Source organism: Ovis canadensis, chromosome 13 (assembly GCF_042477335.2).
Source record: "Ovis canadensis isolate MfBH-ARS-UI-01 breed Bighorn chromosome 13, ARS-UI_OviCan_v2, whole genome shotgun sequence".
NCBI lineage: Eukaryota > Metazoa > Chordata > Mammalia > Artiodactyla > Bovidae > Ovis > Ovis canadensis.
Window position 1 is genome coordinate 91085671 of NC_091257.1, and position 22367 is coordinate 91108037.

At 49.8% G+C, this 22367-nt stretch overlaps 1 protein-coding gene across 1 annotated transcript in view; it reads left to right on the forward strand.

The window, feature by feature from the left end:
- The window catches only part of EYA2 (EYA transcriptional coactivator and phosphatase 2), a 258893-nt gene extending 236739 nt beyond the window's left edge, over positions 1-22154 (forward strand). The window contains exons 12-16 of the mRNA XM_069548701.1: positions 4169-4329; positions 6955-7069; positions 8303-8424; positions 10582-10682; positions 21389-22154. Coding sequence (XP_069404802.1) covers positions 4169-4329; positions 6955-7069; positions 8303-8424; positions 10582-10682; positions 21389-21469 — 580 coding nt within the window. The 3' untranslated portion in view covers positions 21470-22154. The remainder of the gene's footprint in view (positions 1-4168; positions 4330-6954; positions 7070-8302; positions 8425-10581; positions 10683-21388) is intronic.
- Positions 22155-22367: the final 213 nt, after the last annotated feature.

A 22367-nucleotide genomic window follows, 5' to 3' on the forward strand; every position in this document is an offset into this window, starting at 1 on the left:
AATTCCCCATGTGTTCATTCGGGAAATATCTGTTAAGGACCTACTGTGTGCTAGGCATCAAATGCCCCTCCCCCTTTTTTTCTCAGTTAATAGTAAAAACTGAGACTGCCCTGGTGGACCAATGGTTAAGACTCTCTGCTTCCAAGGCAGGGGTCACAGGTTTGATCCCTGGTCAGGGAACTAAGACCCTACGTGCCACAAAGGTGGCCGAAATATAATTAATTAAAAGAAAAACACCGTAAAAAGCAACAGTGGTATCGTCCGTATCTTGCACCATGCCCTGTTCCAGATGCTTCGCGTGGCTTACCTCTTTGCACCTTCACAGCAATTAGGAAAAAGTGGCTCTTATCATCCTTATTTTATACTGGGGAACAGGAGGTACAGAGAGGTTAAGTAACTTGCCCAGTCTGACACAGCTGGTAAGTTGGGGAGGAAGGATTCATGGACACCCTGCCCTGCCCTCCGCCTCTTGGCAGAACATCCAGCCATCTCCCCAGGGTGTCCTCTGAGTTTTGAGTCAGTGTTTTTCAAGAAGAAATCCTCTAGCCTTTCTGCACTACCCAGGGAGGAGATACTGGTGGCTACAGATCCCAGAGCTGACACCTGTCTCTCCCGGAGGCTCTCGGGTTAACCCGCCCACCGCTGCTCTGTGTAGCACAGACTCTCCTCCAAGCCGTCCCTGCAATACCAAGGGAGCTTCGCCAGCGGGTCCGATGCGGTGGATACTGGTCCGGGAAGCCCTGCACATGCGCGGCACCATCTCCCGTGAGTACCCAGGAGGTTGTGCCGGAGCTCTGCTTCTGCAGGGATCCAGAAGAGTTTGAAAAAGAAGAACAAGCCGCTTTTGAAAAGGACGAATGTTAGGGTGCATGGATGCCCCAGCACCCAAGTTCACTGCCACTCAACCAAGGTCACAGATGGGTCTAAAGTCACACGGACGCCCTCTGTGTCTGCCCAGCGGCTCCTCATTGGAGACTGCGGTGCTCAGACCACTGGATGGGAAGTGGTCTGAAGCTGTTCTTCCACAGACTTTTAAAAGAAAAAGGAAAAGAAGTTGATAGAAATTAAATGAAAAAACAAAATTCTCTAGCAAGATGAGAACCTTGACAGTAGAGAGGACGGAGCATGTGGCAATTTAAAGCGTGGGCTCTTGGGGCATATGATTCTCCTTAGTAACAACATTTGTATTTCAAACCTTATGAACATCCCCTCTTATAATTTGTCTTCCTAGGGACATGGTCTTTGTATTGCAATTTATCAAATCCACTGACTTTCATAAAAAATACATATTTTCCCAACATATGTAAAAACAATTATAGTTGAATATCACTCATCAGGCTATTCATATCAGTGGTTTTAAATACTACAAAATGTGAAACTTAAATTTCAGTAAAAAGTGTCTTAATATTTTTTTTATAAAATATTGTGAAATATCCAAAATATTTTCCCTTACTGTGTCAATTGAAAAACTCTTATAAAATTTCCTTTACTTGATAAAACTAATGAGTTAAAAATTTTTTTAAATCCAGAGTAAGAGACCTTATATACACAAGCTATGTAATGATTTCCACTTAACATTAGACTTAGTGGTGGTCACTCAGATAAGAAGTAACCTTGTATTTATCCAGACACCCAATAAAGCAAAATTCTCAGGTGGAAAAAGAAAAAGTGTCAGTTCTACAAAAGAGGAGCCCTGATGGGATAAAGTCACATAGCCCCCTTTTTCCTCAGGTTAAGAATATGCTCGCAAAGTGCCCAGCACAATGAGTAATCCTTACTAAATGGCTCTCTGTCCCTTTGATTAGATGTCGTCTGCTCCCTTTTACTAGTTGGGCATATTTTATTTCTCTTTCGCCCCTGATCACCGCCACCCAAGGGAGGGTCTGAGAAAAAAGCGACAGCAACACCTCTGTGTAACAAACCCAGCGGCATCTTTCTGGGAAAGAGGAAGGACTGCATAATTTCCCCTTCCAGCCCTCAGGAGAGCTGGTCCCAGCTTGTGCAGAACTTCTGGGGCCAGCATCCACTGCGCCAGACCCGCTGGGGAGCCTCCCTTGCGGTTCAGGGATGGTGGGGAGGAGAGTCTGTGCTACGCAGAGCAGGGTGGGCAGGTTAACCTGAGAGCCTCTGGGAGACACAGGTGTCAGATCTGGGACCAGAGTCATGCAAACAAGTTGTTAGAACTGCCACATCTTATCTCCATGCAGAAAACATTTTTTTAGTAATCTTCTCAATATCTCAGAAGTTACTATATTAAATACCACATTATCAAGCTAGTGCTCGAATAAGTTAATTACACACAATCTGTATTTTTGTTTTTGTTTTTTTGGTCATGCTACACAGCTTAGGAGATCTTAGTTCCCTGACCAGGGATTGAACCCATACCCTCAGCAATGAAAGCATGGAATCCTAACCACTGGGCCACCAGGGAATTCCTCATCTTTTTAAATCTGAGTAATTCAGTAAAGAGCAGAGCAGAGACTGTGATCACCCCTATTCGAATCTACCATCTCCAACTCACCACTTGCTGATATTATGACTTACTTGCTTCCAATCTTGTACACACTCACAAATGTCTGTGAAAAATGACCCAGGTGAATGTGTGTGCATGTGTGTGTGTGTGTGTGTTTATGGCCATATGGGCAAGAATTTGTCTGAAGAACAGCTTCTGTCAGCCTGTTGGTATCTCTGGGATTGTCCATCCGGCCTCCTCTGGAGAGAATCCCAGCATCTGCAGCTGAGCCCTTTCGCGTTAAGAGGACCCCGGTCAGTGTCCTCCTGGGCCGCCTGCCCCAGTGGTGAAATTAGCTTTCAAATTTGAGGCATCAGCAAAGCATCTCTGTGGCTCCTGTATGGGTTTTGTCTTCACCAGTTCGATATTCAGGCTGAGCCCCACGCACAGGAGAGAATGACCCAGCACTTCCCGTTTCCAAATTCCCTTTTCTCTGTCGCAGCACCTGCGTTGAACTGGGGATACCTAAGGTACAATTCCCCAGTGTTGTTTCACTCCTAGTGCATCGTATCTCCACCCTCAAACCCATCACAGACAATCCAGAAACAACAAAATAATAGGAAGAGATAAACGTCAGCCAGCCACCCCCCACCCCCGCCATTGAGAGGCCCTGGTACCACGCTGAACTGCTCCCCACGCCACACCCAGGCTTTTTCTCTCTGAAGAGACCTTCACTTTGGAAGTTTTTGGTCTGCACATTGCCTTGTGACGTCCCGTGATTTTGCAGACCTGCACCAGGCTTCCAGTGGAGGGAAAGAAAATGATGTTCCGTGAGAGCTGGGGTTTTCCCTCCCACGCTCTAGCTGCTGTAGGTGACGAATCGCCCACAATTCCTCCTTCTGGTTCCCAGCTGCCACTCCTGTCATTAACTTCCTGTGATGCTCTGACACGTCCCCAGGGCATTATTCGTGCTGACGGAGGGTTCTGTCTGCAAAGTACCAGCAGTCGACTCTGCCTGTTTTTTTCATTTTTGGCTTCAGCATTGTGCACAGTTGGGGCAAGCAGGGGCTCCTTCTCCTCGCAGAGCGCAGGCTTCTCGTTGAGGTGGCTTCTCCTGTTGCGGAGCACAGGCTCTACACTGCGGGCTCAGTAGCTGTGGCCTGGGGGGCTTATCTGCTCTATAGCACTTGGGATCTTCTGGGACCAGGGATTGAACCTGTGTCCCCCGCACTGGCAAGTGAATTCCCAACCACTGGACCACCAGAGACATCTGACTCGGCCTAATTTAAAAGATAAAATTAGCATGGGGAATGCCTATGGAAAGATACAGAGACACTCACAGCAGAGGAAGAAAGGGTTAGCCGCCAGGCCTTTCGAGGCATGTGAGGCAGGGCAGATTTGGGGATCAAAGTGCTTTCCTTGGCTTGGCCACTGCATGCAGGGAACAGAATGACTGCCCCTCAAAAAAAGAAGACAGATGTTTTTGATACCAGAAAGAAAGAGAATGGATGCCGACTTGGCACGAGCTCAGGATGCCACCGTTGTTTGGGAAGTTAATGAAAGCCCGGATGCCGCTTCTCCCTGAATGCAGATACTCAGAGCATCCTCGCACGTTTGGGGACACAGCCAGACCTAAGCCCACCCACAGGTCTCCTGGTGAGAAGCTCCCACCTCCCCACAGTAACGCTGTCTCTTCTCCCTCTGCTGCCTCCCCAGCACCTACAACTTCTCCGCCGACGGCTTCCACAGTTCGGCCCCGGGAGCCAACCTGTGCCTGGGCTCGGGCGTGCACGGCGGCGTGGACTGGATGAGGAAGCTGGCCTTCCGCTACCGGCGGGTGAAGGAGATGTACAACACCTACAAGAACAACGTCGGTGGTGAGCGGGCCGGGGGTTGGGGGGGAGGGGGTGAGGGGGGAGGGGGGCCCGCCCACGGCGCTCAGAGGGTCTGCCTGCCTGGGCCCGGGGCGCACCCCTGGACCAAAGGGAACTCATCAAGAGTGGACGCTATCACTCACACCCCACCTGTGCGGTGCCAGGCTCTGAGAGGCCCGCAGACCCTAGCTCACCCAGGGCGGCCCTCGTGGCGGCCTCTGGAGAGCACTAGGACCTCGTCACCCCCACTTTGGGTCTGGGGAGGCTGAGGAAGAGATGACATGTCCTGCCCGTGCATGATCACGCCTCCGGCCCCGCTGCGGTTCTCCACCTCTGGTCCTCGGACCAGCAGCATGAGGGTTACCAGGAGGCTCCTTGGAAATGCAGATTCTCTGGTCTCCACCTCAGACCTATCAGATCAGCAGCTCTGGGGTGGGCCTGGCCCTTTGCATCTTGTCTGGCCCTCCAGGTGATTCTGATGCTTGTTGAAAGCTTAAGGGCCACGGGCTTCAGCCCTCACTACTCAGACTGTGGCCCCTGGAGCAGCCACATGAGCATCACCTGGGAGCTGGTGGGAAATGTAGACGCCCAGGCCCCTCCCTAAGGCAACTGAGTCAGATCTGTGTCTTTAACAAGATTCCCAGGTGATTCGTGAAAACACTGGTTCGCAAGCTTGGCTCATATTGGAACCCCCTGAGGAATTTCCCCTTCTGCTTTCCTTGGCCTGGCTGCCGCTTGGCTTTGGGACTTACTGAGTTCCCTGCATGATTCTACTGTGCAGCCAAGTCGTGAAAGCCACCAGCTTCAGTGGCAGGAGAGCATTGGTTTATCACAAGAAACCTGGAAGGGGCTGGAGGCAGGGTGGGTTCACCAGTGATCGGGCCCTTGATCACTATTTCTGGAATTCTCTAGGCCTTTGACTCTGAACAGTTGAGGCTGCTTCTTCCCTGGGAGGCACATGGGGATGTTTTTGATTATCACGATGTCTCTAACCAGCTACTAGCCGCTAAAGGGAATTAAATTTGAGTAGGCGGATAATAGAATCTGCCATCTACACCTTGACCCCATTCCCGGAAAGAATAGAGTCCCAGGAAGAATTCAGGGTCTCCAACTGGACAGAATCCACTTCTCGTCCCAGCGCTGCCACTTTCTAACTCTCTGAGCCTTAGTTTCTTAAGTCTGTGCAATGGGGATAAAAATATTCCTGCTTCCCTAGTGACTGAAAGGTTTGTTGTTGATGCATACAAAAGGCGGGACTCTGTGCCTGGAATGCAGCAGACACTCAGTAAATAGTAGCATTTATTACTAGTTCTTTTCAGTTTCGTTTGAGTCTTAGATTCTTCTCTGTCTGCTTTCTGCGGGTAGAGCATCAGTTCTTCAGGACAGATTTTCTGCCTTGTCTGAGGCTGCAGTCCTGACAACAGCGAATGTTTATTGAGCATTTCCTCCATGCTAGCCTCTGTTATGAAGGCTTTTTTGCTCTTCACAACACCTCTGTAATGTAGCAGCTTTCTTTTAAATAATTTTTCTATTGATTTACTTTGGCCTGTGCCGGGTCTTCGTTGCTGCACGGGCTTTTTCTCTAGTTGCAGAGAGCAGGGGGCAGCTCTCGCATTGTGATGCAAGGGATTCTCGTGGCAGTGGCTTCTTGCAGAGCACCGGCTCTAGAGCGCAGGCTCAGTAGTTGCGCCCCCCCCCCCCCCCCCCCCCGCCAGGCTCTAGAGCGCAGGCTCAGTAGTTGTGGCGCACGGGCTTAGTTGCCTCGTGGCAGGTGGAATCTTCCCAGATCACGGATCGAACCTGTGTCTCCCACGCTGGTAGACGGATTCTTCACACCAGGGAAGCCAGGTATCAGTTTTTATCACACATGTATGAAGGTGGAAACTGCGGTCAGAGAGTCTCACAGCCCAGGCGGCAGAGCCAGTCCTGGGCTGGTGACTTCACCTCTGCCCACACTTCATGGCCTCTCACATCCAAGCCTGTCAGCTGCAGGAGGGAAGCAGAGAGCTTTGGGGTCGGCCCTGCCTGCTCACCCATCTCTGCACGCAGATGGAAGAAAGCGGGTGTGCTTGGATTAGAGGCGACATAGACGGAGTCAGCCAACAGAGGCCCTCGGGTCGTCATCCAAGCTAAGCCCCAGGAAATGCCCAGGGCTTCTGTTGGGCTGTTCTGCTTTCCCATCAGCTCAGGGGAAATTATCTGATGTATCAACAGGCAAGGAGCTGGCAGCTGGCAGAACACCGCTGCCCAGCCCCTTCCTGCTGCCCCGCCCCCAGCTATTTCTGCATCACAGAACCAGCCCAGTGAGGGCTGCAGCCGCCAGCCCGGGGGTCACCATAGATGGCAGCATCCTAAGAGTTTCAGTAAGTGTGTCTGGAAAAGAGCAAGATACAGGATGTAAAGAGAAAATGCTTAATAAGTCAGCATCTGGGAGGCAGTGAATGATCAATCCATCCACTGAGCCTATCAGTCAATCTCAAAATAAAATTTAGCTCACTGGATTGAAGTTGACCTTGGGTGTCACCTGACCTGCAACCTCAAAGTACAGTAGCTAGACTCCCTTTCCATCAGCCTACTACCCCAGACCTCTAAAATGATAACTATATGTTTTTTTGGTTTTGTCCACAGGCTTGATAGGAGCTCCCAAAAGAGAGACCTGGCTGCAGCTCAGAGCCGAGCTGGAAGCTCTGACCGACCTCTGGCTGACCCACTCTCTGAAGGCACTAAACCTCATCAATTCCCGGTAGGTGGGAGTCCCCGTGTCTCTTTGTGCCACTGAACTTTCTCCCATTTGAGGCTGGTGGCCCCTTCACTTCCACACTGGGACAATTGAGCTCTCCAAATTCTCCCTGGCACACTTTCCAGCCATTTGATAAAGCTGGGATGTACCAGGCACCATGGACACCTTGTCCCATAGAGGAGCAGATAGCTACAGAGACTCAAGCAGGGGCCAGCAGAGCTAAAGACTTTTGTCCGTAGATCTGTCTTCTCCCATCTGCTCTTGCCCACAACACCCTGCAGCCACAACATCGCCCTGTGAAAACCATTTTATAGGATGCCACAGTTTACCTGGTGGGCCCTTAGTGAGGTCAGGGGAGTCCAGTTTCATTCTGCTGCTACTGCTAAGTCACTTCAGTCGTGTCCGACTCTGTGTGACCCCATAGACGGCAGCCCACCAGGCTCCCCCATCCCTGGGATTCTCCAGGCAAGAACCCTGGAGTGGGTTGCCATTTCCTTCTCCAATGCATGAAAGTGAAAAGTGAAAGGGAAGTCGCTCAGTCGTGTCCGACTCCTAGCGACCCCATGGACCGCAGCCTACGAGGCTCCTCCATCCATGGGATTTTCCAGGCAAGAGTACTGGAGTGGGGTGCCATCGCCTTCTCCGAGTTTCATTCTAGGCCTCCTAATAAATTGCCTCTTGCTCTTTAAAAAAAAAAAAATCACCTGCAGCAGAGAACTAATTACTCTGTACCAACATCAGAATTCTTGTGACCCAACATATGGTTACAAAATGGCAGCCCATGAGCTGAATCCACCCTACTGATGCATTTTGTCTGATACACATTTGGCCCCAAAGACAGGGAAGGTTAATCCATAACTGCAGGTTTGGAGGATCAGGCGTCAGAACTCGCAGGTGCTTCCCAGTCCTTACGCCAGGCCTCACGTCTCTGCTCTCCTGCACTTGTTCCGTGCCACTCAGGCACATTTCCAGTAGGTCCCTGCAGCTGTTTTAGTGACCCTTGCAATAAACATTTGCTTTGTAAATAGAAGTATTACACTTGTATTCAATTGTAATGTGTCAGGAGGCTTAAAAGAGAAGAATGGCTGGAGGATCCTGGAGCTCCATCCACCCTCACCTGAAGATGACTTAGCCAGAGCCTCCAAACCACACCAGCATTCCCACCGACTCCAGGCTCAGCTGCAAAACTCCTTGCGCTATCCTCGAGTTCTGACCCACAGTCTTCTTTGTCCTCAGGCCCAACTGTGTCAACGTGCTGGTCACCACCACTCAACTAATTCCCGCCCTGGCCAAAGTCCTGCTGTACGGATTGGGCTCTGTGTTTCCTATTGAGAACATCTACAGTGCAACCAAGACAGGTAGGGGAGCCTAGACCTACAGCGGGGAGGGTAAGGTCAACTTTGCCTGCTGGGATGAGAGGCTTAATGACACCAGGGAAGTTAAAGAATTTGTCCAGAGGCATGACGAAATTCCCCAGACCACCCTCATAACCCACTGGGATTAACCTCTGCTTCTAGAGAAATTGCTTAGTTTTGCAGTTTTCCAAAGTATATTAGTAAGATATGCACAAAGCTGCTATTAACAAATACTCGCAAATACAAGGGTTTAATTACATTAGTGCATGTGTGTGCGCGAAGTCGCTTTAGTCGTGTCTGACTCTTTGCAACCCTGTGGACCACAGCCGGCCAGGCTCTTCTGTCCGTGGGATTCTCCAGGCAAGAATACTGGAGTGGGTTGCCATGCCCTCCTCCAGGGGATCTTCCTGACCCAGGGATCAAACCCGCATCTCTTTCATCTCCTGCATTGGCAGGCGGGTTCGATCCCTGGGCGGGTTCTTTACCAGTAGCCCCACCTTTGGGAAGACCCTAATTACGTTAGGGCCAAAGCTAATTTCTCTCAGATGTCGACCAGACCAGAGGCGAGTGATCCAGGCTGATGGGGTGATTCTGTTCATATTCACCCAGGAAGCCAGGTTTTTCCCATTTTTCCCATCATCATCCCTTCTAATTTTATTCTCATGTATATGGTCAAATCAGAATCTGCCATATTGTTATTCTAGCTTATGGGAAGGGAGAAAAGAGGAAGGGGAAGGGGTGATACACCTCCAGTATTCTAAAAATAACACTGGGGGTGGGGTTTACATCTACTCACCTAATGGCCTAGCTTAGTCACGTGGCCACAGCTAGTTGCCAGGGAATCTGGGAAATGTAGTCCATAGCTAAATGGCCCCGGGAAAACTCGGGAAATTCTATTACTAAGGAAGAAGAGGAAAACATTTCCCACCCCAGGATGGTACATGAGGCGGTTTTATTTTAGATAGTACATTAAATGACCTAACCTTGAACCACACAGAAGACTGTCGATTTTTTAATGCTCTTTCAAGAAGAGTGTCTCAATTTAGTGTTATCCTGGTTCAACAACTCTTTCATATTTGCTAATCCCCCTTATTAACAGATAAAACACCTTAAGCTCAGAGCTTTCATCAGATAAGAGAATTCAGTAACTAGAAATGAACAGCAGCATTTGTCATCAGGACAAGTAATATTAGTTTTTCTGGGGTAGGGGTAGAGGGCACTGTGTCTTGGTTGGTGGGTGGGTGTGTGTGGGGGGGGGTGTGTGGGTGGGTGGGTGTGTCCTAAAAATGTATAATAATACAAAATCTAGTTAAGATGTTTTTGATGAGACATTTTTACCTGTGTTTTTTTTTTCTGGAGAAAAAATCAATTTATAATATATACTTTGGAAGCATTTCCTTAGAGCAGAGCCTTTACTAACGTTCTAGACCAGAGATGGCACTGGATATCCTTCAATGCTCAGGGCGGCAAAGAAATTAGCCAGCCCGAAACGTCAGGAGCACCAAGGCTGAGAAACGCTGATAGAAGTGAAGTGCTCAGCAGGCGCCAGCATAGAGTCACAGCTGTCACTATTAGCACGCTTCTCGTTATGATGGTAGTTCCTAAACTTGCCGACCAGGTCAGGATGAGCTAAGATCTGAATTCAGTGTGCCAGGATTGATGCTACTACCTGGCCCCCTGGGACGAAGGAAAACATGATAAGAACATCTACACAAAGCAAGAGAAAAACAAACGGGAATCTCACGAGGGCCACTCTGGCACCAGGCTGCCCACCCTCGGACACGTGAAGCCCGACGCTTCCGCTTCCTAACCCTGGGACCCTGGGCAGGTCGCCTCACCTCTCGGGGCTTCACGTCTAACTTGTAAAACGGGTCCATCGCTCTTACACCAGACAGCTGCACAGACATCAGAGTGTGTTTCAAACCCCTGTTCTGCCTTTCTGCTGGGTCCCCGTGGACCAGCCTCTTAACCACTCTGGGCCTCTGGCTTGTCATCCCGTCGCCTGGGGACAGGGACACCTCCAGGTTTGCTCGAGGATGAAATGATTCATCCCAGGTCCTTAAGAAGACGGCTGCACGAAGTAAGCTCTTAATTAGCGGTGATTATTCACTGCAGCCCCTGGTCCTCACCGAGCATCCTCCTTTCCTTCTGTGCATGCAGGGAAGGAGAGCTGCTTCGAGAGGATAATGCAGAGGTTCGGCAGAAAGGCCGTCTACATCGTGATCGGCGATGGTGTGGAAGAGGAGCAGGGAGCCAAAAAGGTACTTCCTCCACGCAGCTCTCAGGGCGCTTCCCCCTCCTCTGTTGAGCCTGTCTCCTTTCCAGGCTCCTTGGTTGCAGGTCCACGCCCACTCAGAAACCGCAGAAGCATCCTGAGTCACTTCCTTCTGCAAACCCCTCTCCGGTGCCTTTGGCTGCCGCCCCTGGTGGCCTTGCGTTGTTTCTAGGACAACTGCTCAGGAGCCCAGAGACCCTCCGTCAGGGCAGGCTGGTGGGGGAGCTGGTGCACGTGTGTGTGTTTTATTTAATACTCACTGATCATATGTTCCAGGAACCCTTCCCAGTTAATAAAGACAGCATTAAGCTAATGAAAAAGAAAATCCCGCTTTTGTGATCTCAGGCCCATGAGGAGACGGGCAGAGGGGTTCTGGTGGCCGCAGCTCTGTTCTTGGAAAAGAAACAGCTGCTAAAGTCCGGGGTCTGGACCTGTCAACAGCATCCCAGAGAGCCTGCCACCCCCCCACCCAGAGGCCTGGAAAGTGGATTGTTAATGTCACAGAGCTTAATTTGGGGAACCTGGCTTCCCCCTTCCTGCCTCAGAAACAGATTCTAAGGAAATGCAAAAATGTTTAGGGTCTCAGCGGATGAAACCCACAAGAAGATGGAAGGTCCTGAGACAGGGGCTCAGAAGAGGGGAAGCTTAGTAGGCTTTGCATATACCGGTCCAGCCTCCTGGAAGGCTCCTCCCTTTTCTTTCCTTGCTCCTCCCCTTGCTGTTCCAGACTCGTCCTTTTCCAGCCTCAGCCTCCCTCCAGAGGAGGCTTTCTCTCCCAGCTCCCACTCTCACCTTCCAGCTCAGTGAGGCCTGCCTGCACTTCCCTCCCCCAGCTCTCCATATTCCTCCTCCAAGGCCTTAACCCCTCCAGTCGTTAGCTGAGCACCTACTGTGTGCCGGCCTCTCTTGCAGGTGCTATGCCTGGGCAGTGAGCAGAACACACAGGTCATCTCACCCCTCACTCAGCTCACAGCCTGGGAACAAGCAGTCAGCACCTTAAGTGTAACAAGCATGTCAGATGACCGCCATCTGGGAGAAGAGCAAAGTGGGGAGTGGAGAACAGAGGCGGCGCTAGGGGTGGGCAGGCTGGGAGTGTATGTGATGATCAAGGCCGGCCTGGCTGCGAGGTGACGGCCGAACAGAGGTGGGAGGAGAGGAAGTAAGCCAAGTGAGCATCCCTTAGTTCAGTCGCTCAGTCGTGTCCGACTCTTTGCGACCCCATGGACTGCAGGACGCCAGGCCTCCCTATCCATCACCAGCTCCCGGAGTTTACTCAGACTCATGTCCATCGAGTCAGTGACACCATCCAACCACCTCTTCCTCTGTCATCCCCTGAAGTCCTCCCACCTTCAATCTTTCAAGCATCAGGGTCTTTTCTAATGAGTCCATTCTTTGCATCAGGTGGCCAGAGTATTGGAGTTTCAGTTTCAGCATCAGTCCTTCCAATGAATATTCAGGACTGATCTCCTTCAGGATGGACTGGTTGGATCTCCTTGCAGTCCAAGGGACTCTCAGGAGTCTTTTCCAACACCACAGTTCAAAAGTAACTTTTCCCTCTGATGCAGTGAGCATCAGAGAGGGAATTTCAGGAGAGGAACCAAGGAGTTCAAAGGTCCGAAGGCTGGAGCTTCCTGCAGAGAGCCTCAGGGATGCACCAAGCAAAGGGCAGGGTAGGTCAGGGAGGTGTGGTCATGGAGGTGCCTTGGGCCTTCAGAGGGACTTCAGCTTTTACTCTGAGTACTTCTTTTTAAAGCAGATTTCTTTAACTTTAAAAATGAACTGATTTTGAGGGCCTTCTTTACCTGGCTGTCCTTACCACTGGCCCTCCAGTGGCTAAGACGCCACACTCCCAATGCAGGGACACAGGTTTGATCCCTGGTCAGGGAAGTGAGATCCACACACCACACAGCACGGCTTACATTCAATTTAGAGGAGAAAATATTAATCATAGCTATCGGGGTGACCATGAAAAAAGCAGAGCACCGAAGAATTGATGCTTTTGAACTGTGGTGTCAGAGAAGACTCATGAGAGTCCCTTGGACTGCAAGGAGATCCAAACAGTCCATCCTAAAGGAGATCAGTCCTAGGTGTTCACTGGAAGGACTGATGTTGAAGCTGAAACTCCAATACTTTGGCCAACTGATGTGAAGAGCTGACTCATTGGAAAAGACCCTGATGCTGGGAAAGATTGAAGGCAGGAGGAGAAGGGGACGACAGAGGATGAGATGATTGGATGGCATCACCGACTCAATGTATATGTGTTGAAGCAAGCTCTGGGAGTTGGTGATGGACAGGGAAGCCTGGCATGCTGCAGTCCATAGGGTCACAAAGAGTCGGACACAACTGAGCAAGTGAGCTGACTGATATGGATGATACATCAGGATATGACCAAAACAGTGGTGTGAACCTCATGAATTATCACATGAATCCAGGACCAGTGTGCCAGGTCAAGAGCTGGTCTCTGGTGAACCTACCTGAACCCCACTGCTGGGGTGGGATGGGGAGTCTAGAGCCCCTTTTCCAAGTTCAGACCTAACTGAGAAGAACTTCTGCCCAAGCATGTGACAGCGATCAAAATAAACTTTAACTTTGATAGAAGCAGATTGAGAACCTGCTTAGGCCCCTGGTTGTGGACACCTCCCTACCTGCCCTCTGGTTCTCACCTAGAGAATGACAAGGAAGTCCATGAAGCAGTCGCTGCTGTTTACTGGCCTTCTCTTGTCAAGGGGCGTTTCTTAGGGCAGTGTAGCAGATGTTTTCAAACGTCTTCAAATGAGTCAGCTCTTCGCATCAGGTGGCCAAAGTACTGGAGTTTCAGCTTCAACGTCAGTCCTTCCAATGAATATTCAGGACTGATCTCCTTGCAGCCCAAGGGACTCTCAGGAGTCTTCTCTAACACCGCAGTTGCATCAATTCTTCAGCACTCAGCTTTCCTTATAGTCCAACTCTCACATCCATACATGACTACTGGGAAAACCATAGCCTTGACTAGATGGACCTTTGTTGGCAAAGTAATGTCTGTGCTTTTTAATATGCTGTCTAGGTTGGTCATAACTTTCCTTCCAAGGAGTAAGCATCTCATTTGAAAAGACCCTGACATTGGGAAAGATTGAAGGCAGAAGGAGAAGGGGACGACAGAGGATGAGATGAGTGGATGGCATCACCGACTCAATGGACATGAGTTTGAGTAAACTCTGGGAGTTGGTGATAGACAGGGTGGCCTGGTGTGCTGCAATCCATGGGGTCACAAAGAGTCAGACTAGACTGAGCGACTGAACTGACTGAGCAGATGTTTTGAAATGATCATTTACTATCCTGAAATGAAATACTGATGGATAATAAAACCCCCTTAAAACCACAATGGCCTGCCCCAGAAAAATTTTAAAAAAGAAAAAAAAAAAACCATACTGTCCTGGAGATCAACATCCAGTGATACAGAGAGAAATAAGGGCAGGGCCTCCCTGGTGGTCCAGGGGTTAAGACTTCGCCTTCCAGTGCAGGGGGTGCAGGTTCTATCCACAGGGGGCTAAGATCCCACATGTCTCAAGACCAAAACATAAAGCAGCAGCAGTATGGTAACAGATTCAATAAAGAGTTTAAAAATGGTCCACATCAAAAGAAATTTTTTTAAGAAATAAGGGCTAAAGTAAAAATAAAAATTGAAAAAAAAAGAAAGAAATAAGGGAAAGTCACTTGTACTCAAGGATTCCTCAGGTGGCGATAGTGGTAAAGAATCCACCTGCTAATGCAGGTGAGACACGTGGTCGATCCCTAGGTCAGGAAGGTCCCCTGGAGGAGGGCACGGCAACCCATTCTGGTATTCTTGCCTGGAGAATCCCATGCACAGAGGAGCCTGGCGGGCTACAGTGTATAGGGTCGTAAAGAGCTGGACACGACTGAGCACATGTATTTATACTCACAATAACGTGTGCTCCAGTAGGGAAACGTTTGAGCACAGAGCCTTGCACCCAGAAGTGCTGCCACTGAGGATGCAGCCCAGCAAATGCAGGGGGACACGCGTGCGCAGCCTCGGCCACTCATAAAGCCATCGAGCTGCTGCAGCCATCACGTGATTGCTCCAAACCGCAGGGCAACCCATGGTTAGGCTCAGAGTAAACCAGAATACAGCCTTCCCCAGTTCACACAGTAATTGCAGCCCTGGAAAATGTTTATTAAAAGCATGTGAAAGGTACTCTATTTATGGGTCAAAGTGGAGTTAAGGGTCTCCACTCCGGTTATTATGAATGGGTTTGTACTTAAATATCTGGCAGAACATTTGAAAATCATTCAAGTCTAAGGTGTGTGGGATGAAGCAGGCACCTGCCCCACGTGTAGTGCCCCCCAGTCGTGACAACAGTCAAAACTCACACAGTCACTCCTAGGGGGCAGGCTGCTGCTTTGAGAACTGCCAGTCTAGGGTTGCCCTCCCTTAGAGAGCCAGGAGGAGGGGGAGCTGACAGAGATGCCTCTTGATAAACTAAAGGAGTCCTTTTTTTTTTTTTGAGATCTTAGTTCTCCAGCCAGGGATCAAACCCACGCCCCCTGCAGTGGAAGCGCAGTCTTAACCCCTGGACCTCCAGGGGAGTCCTGGAGGTGCCTCTTTCAACTCTGTGTCCCAGGCGCCTCCCTCGTCTCACCCTACAGCCACCTGGCTCTCACAGAAACAGGTGGCCAGGGGAGCGTATTTTGCCCTAAATCCCAGCTCTGCCATTGTTGGCTGTGTGGCCTTCAGCCAGTGGCAGCCCTCTCTGAGCTGCCTTTTTAATCCATCACACCTGCAGAGAACAGACACCAAGGGGGCCAGCAGAGGAACTGTGCAGAGTTAGCCCTCAATAGCCCAAAGCGGATACGGTTACTACTCCCTGGGGCTGCAGGAGAAAGCTAAATCCATCTTCAGAAATTCAGAGGAGGGTCTCTCTCCAGGGGAGCCAGCAGAGAAAACAGGAGTCCGAATTTGCACATAACAAAGGGGGAAGATGGAATGAGCAAAGAATCTAATTAAAAGTAAGCAAAGAAGAGGGGGTTTCCCTGGTGGCTTAGTGGTAAAGAATCCACCTGCCAGTGCAGGAAACACAGGTTTGATCCCTGGTCCGGGAGGATCCCACACGCCATGGAGCAACTGAGCCTGTGCATCAAAACTGTTGAGCCCATGTCCTAGCGCGGGAGCCTTACCTACTGAGTCCACTTGCCCTGAGTCTGTGGTCGACAACAATAGAAGCTGCTGCAATGAGAAGCCTGAACTCCACACCTGAAGAGTGGAGTGCCAATTCTTCGGCACTCAGCCTTCTTCACAGTCCAACTCTCACATCCATACAACTTGCAAGTACCTAATAAAATAGCTTGGGCTTCCCTGGTGGCTCAGAGGGTAAAGTGTCCGCCTGCAATGTGGGAGACCAGGGTTCAAATCCCGGAAGGAAATGGCAAGCTACTCCACTACTCTTCAGCTAGAGAGAAGCCGTCATGGCAATGAAGACCCGACGTGGCCAAAGATAAATAAATTTTAAAAAACAAGGCAAAGAAGTTTATAAAAGAAAACAGAAGTCTGACAAATAGAAGACACAAAGTAAACTGATGTCAAAAAAGCCAAATGTCATCACAATAAATGGGAATGAAGCACAAAGTCAGTGACTTTCTGACAGTTAAAAAAACAAAAATGCTGGCTGAATGTGAAAGATTCCTAATATAGAGAACAGTTGAAAAATACAGAAAAGGTGTTCATATGTATACTAACAATGAAAGCCAGTGCAGCTATACGGATATCAAGCAAATGGATCTTAAGGTGAAAATCATTACTAAAAAATTAGAAATATAAAAGTATTCATTTGAGCTAAACTTCAGTTGCTCAGTCATGTCTGACTCTTTGCGACCCCATGAACCGCAGCACGCCAGGCCTCCCTGTCCATCACCAACTCCCGGCGTTCACTCAAACTCATGTCCATTGAGTTGGTGATGCCATCCAGCCATCTCATCCTCTGTCGTCCCCTTCTCCTGCCCCCGATCCCTCCCAGCATCAGGGTCTTTTCCAATGAGTCAACTCTTCGCATGAGGTGGCCAAAGTATTGGAGTTTCAGCTTTAGCATCAGTCCTTCCAATGAACACCCAGGACTGATCTCCTTTAGGATGGACTGGTTGGACCTCCTTGCAGTCCAAGGGACTCTCAGGAGTCTTCTCCAACACCACAGTTCAAAAGCATCAATTCTTCGGCACTCAGCCTTCTTCACAGTCCAACTCTCACATCCATACAACTTGCAAGTACCTAATAAAATAGCTTGGGCTTCCCTGGTGGCTCAGAGGGTAAAGTGTCCGCCTGCAATGTGGGAGACCAGGGTTCAAATCCCGGAAGGAAATGGCAAGCTACTCCACTACTCTTCCCTGGAAAATTCCACGGATGGAGGAGCCTGCTAAGCTAATGTCCATGGGACTGCACAGAGTCGCACACGACTGAGCAACTTCACAATAAAAGAGCTTAAATAAGAAAAAAAAAAAAAATCTGCCCACGTAACAAAAACTCACCCCAGTGTCTTGTTTGGGCAAAGTCCACAGGAGCAAATGTGTCACTGAATCCAGGCCGAGGGAGTGGGTGAGGTAGTCCCCAGCGGGGACAGATTTTGTTCAGTGGCGTTTGCGACGCCAGAGATGCCAGCCGGCAGCTTCAACAGCGGAAAGCCGTCTCTTTCTCCCGTTCGCTGTCCACAGGGCGGGGGCGGCACCGGGGGCCCAGGCCCCTTCTGTCTCGTTGCTCTGCCAGTCCCAGAACTTCTCTTACCACACAGTCCACGACAGCTTCTCTCCCCCTCCACGTCTGCACTCCCCGCACCAGGAAAATCAAGGGGAGAGGCGAGGGGAGGACTTCCCGGCCCTTTAAGAGCACAGCGGGTGCAGGTGACATCACGGCTGCTCAAATCCTATTGGCCAGACTTTTGAGTCAGCAAGTCACACCTTGCCACAAAGTGAGCTGGAAGATGTGGCCTGATTCTCAGCCACTCCTGCCTAGCAAGGAAAGAAACAAAGGAAGAAAGCAAGGCAGGAACATTTTCTGAGAGAGAAGGGGAGAGTGAATGTAGGGAGCCAGCCAGCAGTCTCCATCACAGCCGGCAGATGGCGGGGCTGTAACTCATCCCAGCCTTCAGTTCAGTTCAATTGCTCAGTCGTGTCTAACTCTGCGACGCCATGGACTGCAGCACGCCAGGCCTCCCTGTCCATCACCAACTCCCGGAGTTTACTCAAACCCATGTCCATCGCTTCAGTGATGCCATCCAACCATCTCATCCTCTGTCGTCCCCTTTTCCTCCTGCCTTCAATCTTTCCCAGCCTCAGGGTCTTTTCCAATGAGTCTGCATGAGGTGGCCGAAGTATTGGAATTTCAGCTTCAGCATCAGCCCTTCCAATGAATATTCAGGACTGATCTCCTTTAGGATGGACTGGTTGGATCTCCTTGTAGTCCAAGGGACTCTCAAGAGTCTTCTCCAACACCACAGTTCAAAAACCATCAATTCTTTGGCGCTCAGCTTTTTTCACAGTCCAACTCTCATACCCATACATGACCACTGGAAAAACCATAGCTTTGACTAGACAGACCTTTGTTGGTAATGTCTCTGCTTTTTAATATGCTGTCCAGGTTGGTTACCCACTACTCTTTATTACTGATGTCATCATTTTATTTAATCCTCCAAGCCCCTCCCCTCACAAAGTAGGTACCATCCCACTTCATTTTATAGAGGACATGTTTGAGACTCAGAGAGGTTAATTAATTTACTTAAGGTCACAAGCTGGCACATGTAAACTGCTATGTATTTTGTGCCAAACACCTGGTAGGAAGGAGGTGGACTTAGGAGTTTCAAACACTGTCGTTCCGCACCCCCGAGCTGGTCAGAAGAGAGTGGAGTCCACCAAAGAAGACTAGGGCACACCACCCTCATACGCCAAGCTCCCCTGAAAATTCCCACCAGTGTCTGAAGCAGCAGCCCCAGCCCATGAATGAGCAGCTCTGTGCGCCAGCAGCTCTCCTGGCCTGATGGATGGGCCTCATTAGCCCAGGCCGCTGGACACCTGAGCAGTGTGAAATACAGCGACAGGACAGGGGGCTTCAGCTGTTTCAGCTGACAGTGTTGTTAATGTCTCCATTTTAGTGGGTCATTTGTCTCCACCTCTCCACAAGTGATAAATCCACCCGGGCTCTGCAGCCACCAGGCCTGCGAGGGAGGCTGCTGAGACAGTCTCTTCCCCTTTGCTCATTTCCTCCCAGAAAAATAAATTACATTGTTTAAGGAGGGACTGGATTGGCCAGGCAGCCACCAACATCCATCTTTGCAGAGAATGAAAGGCTCAGCCAGGCTGAAGGGAGGAGGATGGGGGAGCTGAAAGGCATTAACGAGATGGCATCTGTTGCCCACGATGGATCATTTTTTGCTTTCTTTGGGCAAAAGAGAAAAGGATGTGTCCATTGAGAACTTTGCTGTGAGAAAAGCAAAGTTCCTTCCTCCTTCCCTCTTCGTCTCCCTCCCTTCCTTTTTTTCTTTCATTCCACGAATATTCAGTGCCCACTGTGGGCCAAGAGGCAAGAGCAGTGAATAGGACTTTCCAAGCTCAGACCCTCCTCAGGGCTTTTGCGCTTGCTGTGTCTTCAGCCTTGACTACTTTCCTCCAATATTTGCATGGCCCCTGCCTTCCCATTCTCTGGGGCCTACTTAAATGTCACCCCTCCAGAGACACCTGCCCTGACCCAGCTATCAAAAGTGCAGAGCCTCCAGAGGCAAGAAAGGGTTTATTGTGCTCCTGGAACCAAAAGGACACTTGTATAGTTTCTACCCTGTGGGCAAAAAACCTCACAAGGCAGCAGATCTACCACGGAACTGGGGGCATTCATATATGTTCATCAAGCATCCCCTGTTCACTCAGTAAATAACTGAAGGTCACTGACTGTCTTGAGGAGGCTCAGTATCTTTTAGCTGTAATGAAGACTTAAACACTTGCTCACCTAACAAGATTAGAAGTAGGTGTACCCTAGGTTGTTTCAGTAGGTCCAAAAATTCGCCAAGTATCCCTTTCCATCATTTTGCTCTACCTTTCTAATCATCTTTGGCTTTTTCATTTCTGCTGTGTTGCCTCATGATCTCAAAATCGCTGCCACAGCTCCAGACATCACATACTAACATGCCAGCATTCAAATGAAAAGGAAAAGTAAGGAGAAAAAAGTTTTTGGGTGCTTCTCTCTAACCATGAGGAAAATCTTTCCCAGACGCCCCCAGCCAACTTCCTCCTTGGCTTCGGTGGCTCACAAGTCAAGAGGGATACAGGACAAATCGCTGACAAACTGGGTCTGGGTTGTCATAGCTCATTTATATAATCATAATTCACCCCTTACTTACCTCTCTGGCACCGTGCTGCCAAATTCAGGGTTCTGGAAGCAGGAAGGAGGAGGATGGCTGTCGGACAGGCATCAGCTTTAGTCAGTGGTTACATTTTCTGGTGATGAACATGCAGTCAAGTTTTTTTCTCTGGAGTCAGACAGAATCTCCGTGTGCTTCAGTCCCCTCATTTGTAAAACAAGATAGACATGGTATACAGCAAGTGTTATCCCCATTTTTCAGACAAGCAGCAGAGTAAATCACTTAAGGTCACCCAGCTAACGAAGGTAGAACAGAGCTTTGACAAGGACAGCCTTAAACATTTAACCTTCACACTATGGAAGTATTTCACAGATTTCTCCTTTCCCATGACTGATTTCTTTCCGTAACCAACACAGCACTTCTTTTACGCCAGTTACTTCTGCCATATCTGCATGCTGCCTGTCCTGTTATCTACTTCGTGTTTCCCTTTCAGTCAGCGCACTTATGTTTAAAATGAAAAACCTCACTGCATGACAGTAACACAGAGCAAGCATCACCTGCTGTAAAGAAAAGATAAAAACCGTCTCTGGGACCAGCCCTGTCTGTTCACGTGGAAATTAGTGAGTGTCAGGGAGGGGTTGAAGACGCTATAGCATCTGGCCAAGACTTTCTATCTGAAGTATCGTGATGGAGAACACGTTTTTAAGACGGAATTGCTTTCCTGCTGTGTGATTTGATGCCATGTCTGTACACCACTTCCCTGGTGGCTCAGACGGTAAAGAGTCCGCCTGCAGTGCAGGAGACTCAGGTTTGATCCTTGGGTCGTGAAGATCCCCTGGAAAAGGGAATGGCAACCCACTCCAGTATTCTTACCTGGGGAATTCCATGGACAGAGGAGCCTGACAGGCTATAGTCTGTGGAGTCGCAGAGTCAGACACAGCTGAATGACCATCACTTTCGGCACATCAAGACCACAGCGGCGGTCCCAACGGAGGGGAAAGGGGTCAGCCAGTCCACACGTCAGACAGTGCAGGATAAGGTGTCAGAAGGGGACTCCCCTGGTAGTCCAGGGATTAAACTCCACACTCCCAGTACAGGGGGCACAGGTTCCATCGCTGTTGGGGAAAAGATTTCCCCAGGACACTGGGCAAAGCCAATAAATAAATAAATAACAGGCTCCAAAGAAGTAGAAAGGATGACCAGACCGGTGGGTACTGATCACATCGGCGGGAGGCTGGGGGTCCACCATGGTGTGTTGATTTGGTGACTTCTCCTAAGGCTCTTGCCACAGGCATGGGGCCCAGCGGGGCTGCAGGAGGTGCCAGTAGAGCCGTAACCATGTGTCTGCGATTCTGTGTTCCAGCACAACATGCCTTTCTGGAGGATATCCTGCCACGCGGACCTGGAGGCGCTGAGGCACGCCCTGGAGCTGGAGTATTTATAGCAGCACCCACAGCCTCGCCACCTGCCGTCAGAGATGCAGCCCACCAGCCCAGGCCCCCAGCTTTCCCCGCAGCCCCCGCCAGATGCTGGACACCAGGCAGGGTCCCTCCAGCCAAGAGGTGTCCAGTGACCACTTCAGAAGTTGTCCTTTCAGTGCCAACGCGGGTCCTGAGAAACAGGGCACCCAGCAGTGGCTTTGGAATATTTAACTTTGGGGAAGAGGGGTGGCTCAGAGTCCAGACTGTTCGGCAAGACTCACAGAACAAAAGCAAGGAATTGCTGATTCGGGGGAGGGCCGGTGATGAGAAGGGAACAGGCTTTTTTTTTTTTTTCCACTTTAATTTATGGACTAATCTCATTACTCCGCTATTATGCTCTTGTACCTGTGTTGGTTTTCTTAGCTGTTGGTGTTTTTGTTTTCTCAGCTGGCATGTTTGGCGGTGCACAGTTCTAATTGAAGCCTCTCTGCTCCGAGTCGTGCTTTGGGGGGACTAGCGAAGGAGGCGATTCGGGGCTGTGGGGAAGACTGTTGCTTATTTTGTTTTTAAGAACCTAACCTGACATCATGTGGACGGTGCGCGTGCCTTATACCGCCATCTTGTTTTCTGGGAAGAGGGGACCTTGGGGAGGAGGTGGTATTTTGCGACGGAAAGAGGCATTAAATAAAACCACGTTTACATTTTGAAGTGGGGTAGGGTGTCACTACTTGATGACCACGTTTGCGGCTTCTGAATATGTTGGTCTTTTCCTCTTTCGTTGCAGAAGTATAAAATCCAACTCAAATTGGCTTAAGCCAAAAACAAAGCGTCTCCAGGAACTTTAGTCCATATATGTCTTCAGGCATAGCTGGATCCTATAGTGGAGATGGGAAAACGACCTGATGATTGGAGTTTCAGAGC